The sequence below is a fragment of the Trypanosoma equiperdum genome (genome assembly GCF_001457755.1).
Source record: "Trypanosoma equiperdum strain OVI genome assembly, contig: ctg_965, whole genome shotgun sequence".
NCBI classification, from domain to species: domain Eukaryota; phylum Euglenozoa; class Kinetoplastea; order Trypanosomatida; family Trypanosomatidae; genus Trypanosoma; species Trypanosoma equiperdum.
In genome coordinates, this window is record NW_027124937.1 from 3100 (window position 1) to 3659 (window position 560).

At 30.4% G+C, this 560-nt stretch overlaps 1 pseudogene across 1 annotated transcript in view; it reads left to right on the top strand.

Moving 5' to 3' along the window:
• The first annotated feature begins 279 nt into the window (after positions 1-279).
• Positions 280-560, top strand: part of TEOVI_000496300:pseudogene — a 463-nt pseudogene continuing 182 nt past the window's right edge. Inside the window, 2 exon segments of the mRNA in view lie at positions 280-558; position 560. The exon segment at position 560 is cut by the window's right edge and continues 182 nt beyond it. Coding sequence covers positions 280-558; position 560 — 280 coding nt within the window.

Sequence of the window (560 nt, forward strand, 5' to 3'; positions counted from 1 at the left end):
CCCTTCACTCACTTACTCCAATTCACTTTACCGTTGTTTTAAGAACTTCCATTTTGGTAGTTAATTTAGCCTTCCCTTTACTCCTATCATAATATTAGTATATACACACTCAAAACACTCTCAATATTCTAAAGAAAATTGGGAATGAAATTTGGTAAATTTAGAACTTTAATATTGCTGCTGATATTTATGTTATATTTACTGTATTTAAGTCAATTTCCCCTCAAGATGAAGAAACAAAATAACAAAACAAATATGACAGAGAATAATACTAAAAAGCCCAAAGTATTTGTGTTTGTAGTTCAAACTCATGCAACACAAGGATGGTGTAGACTCATATTGAGTGACAAACTCAACAATGTTGAAATTATTACAATTGCAATGGGAGGTTTTTATAGTTATGTTAAAAGACCCAGATGGGATATGGAATTTTATAAAAAAAATGCAGGTGATGAGGATATTGTAATTCATTTGGATGGATCTGATGTTATAGTTACTTATGGAAACACATATGAGAACGCAGTGGTATATTTTATACAAAATTCTGCAGAAAGTGAAGA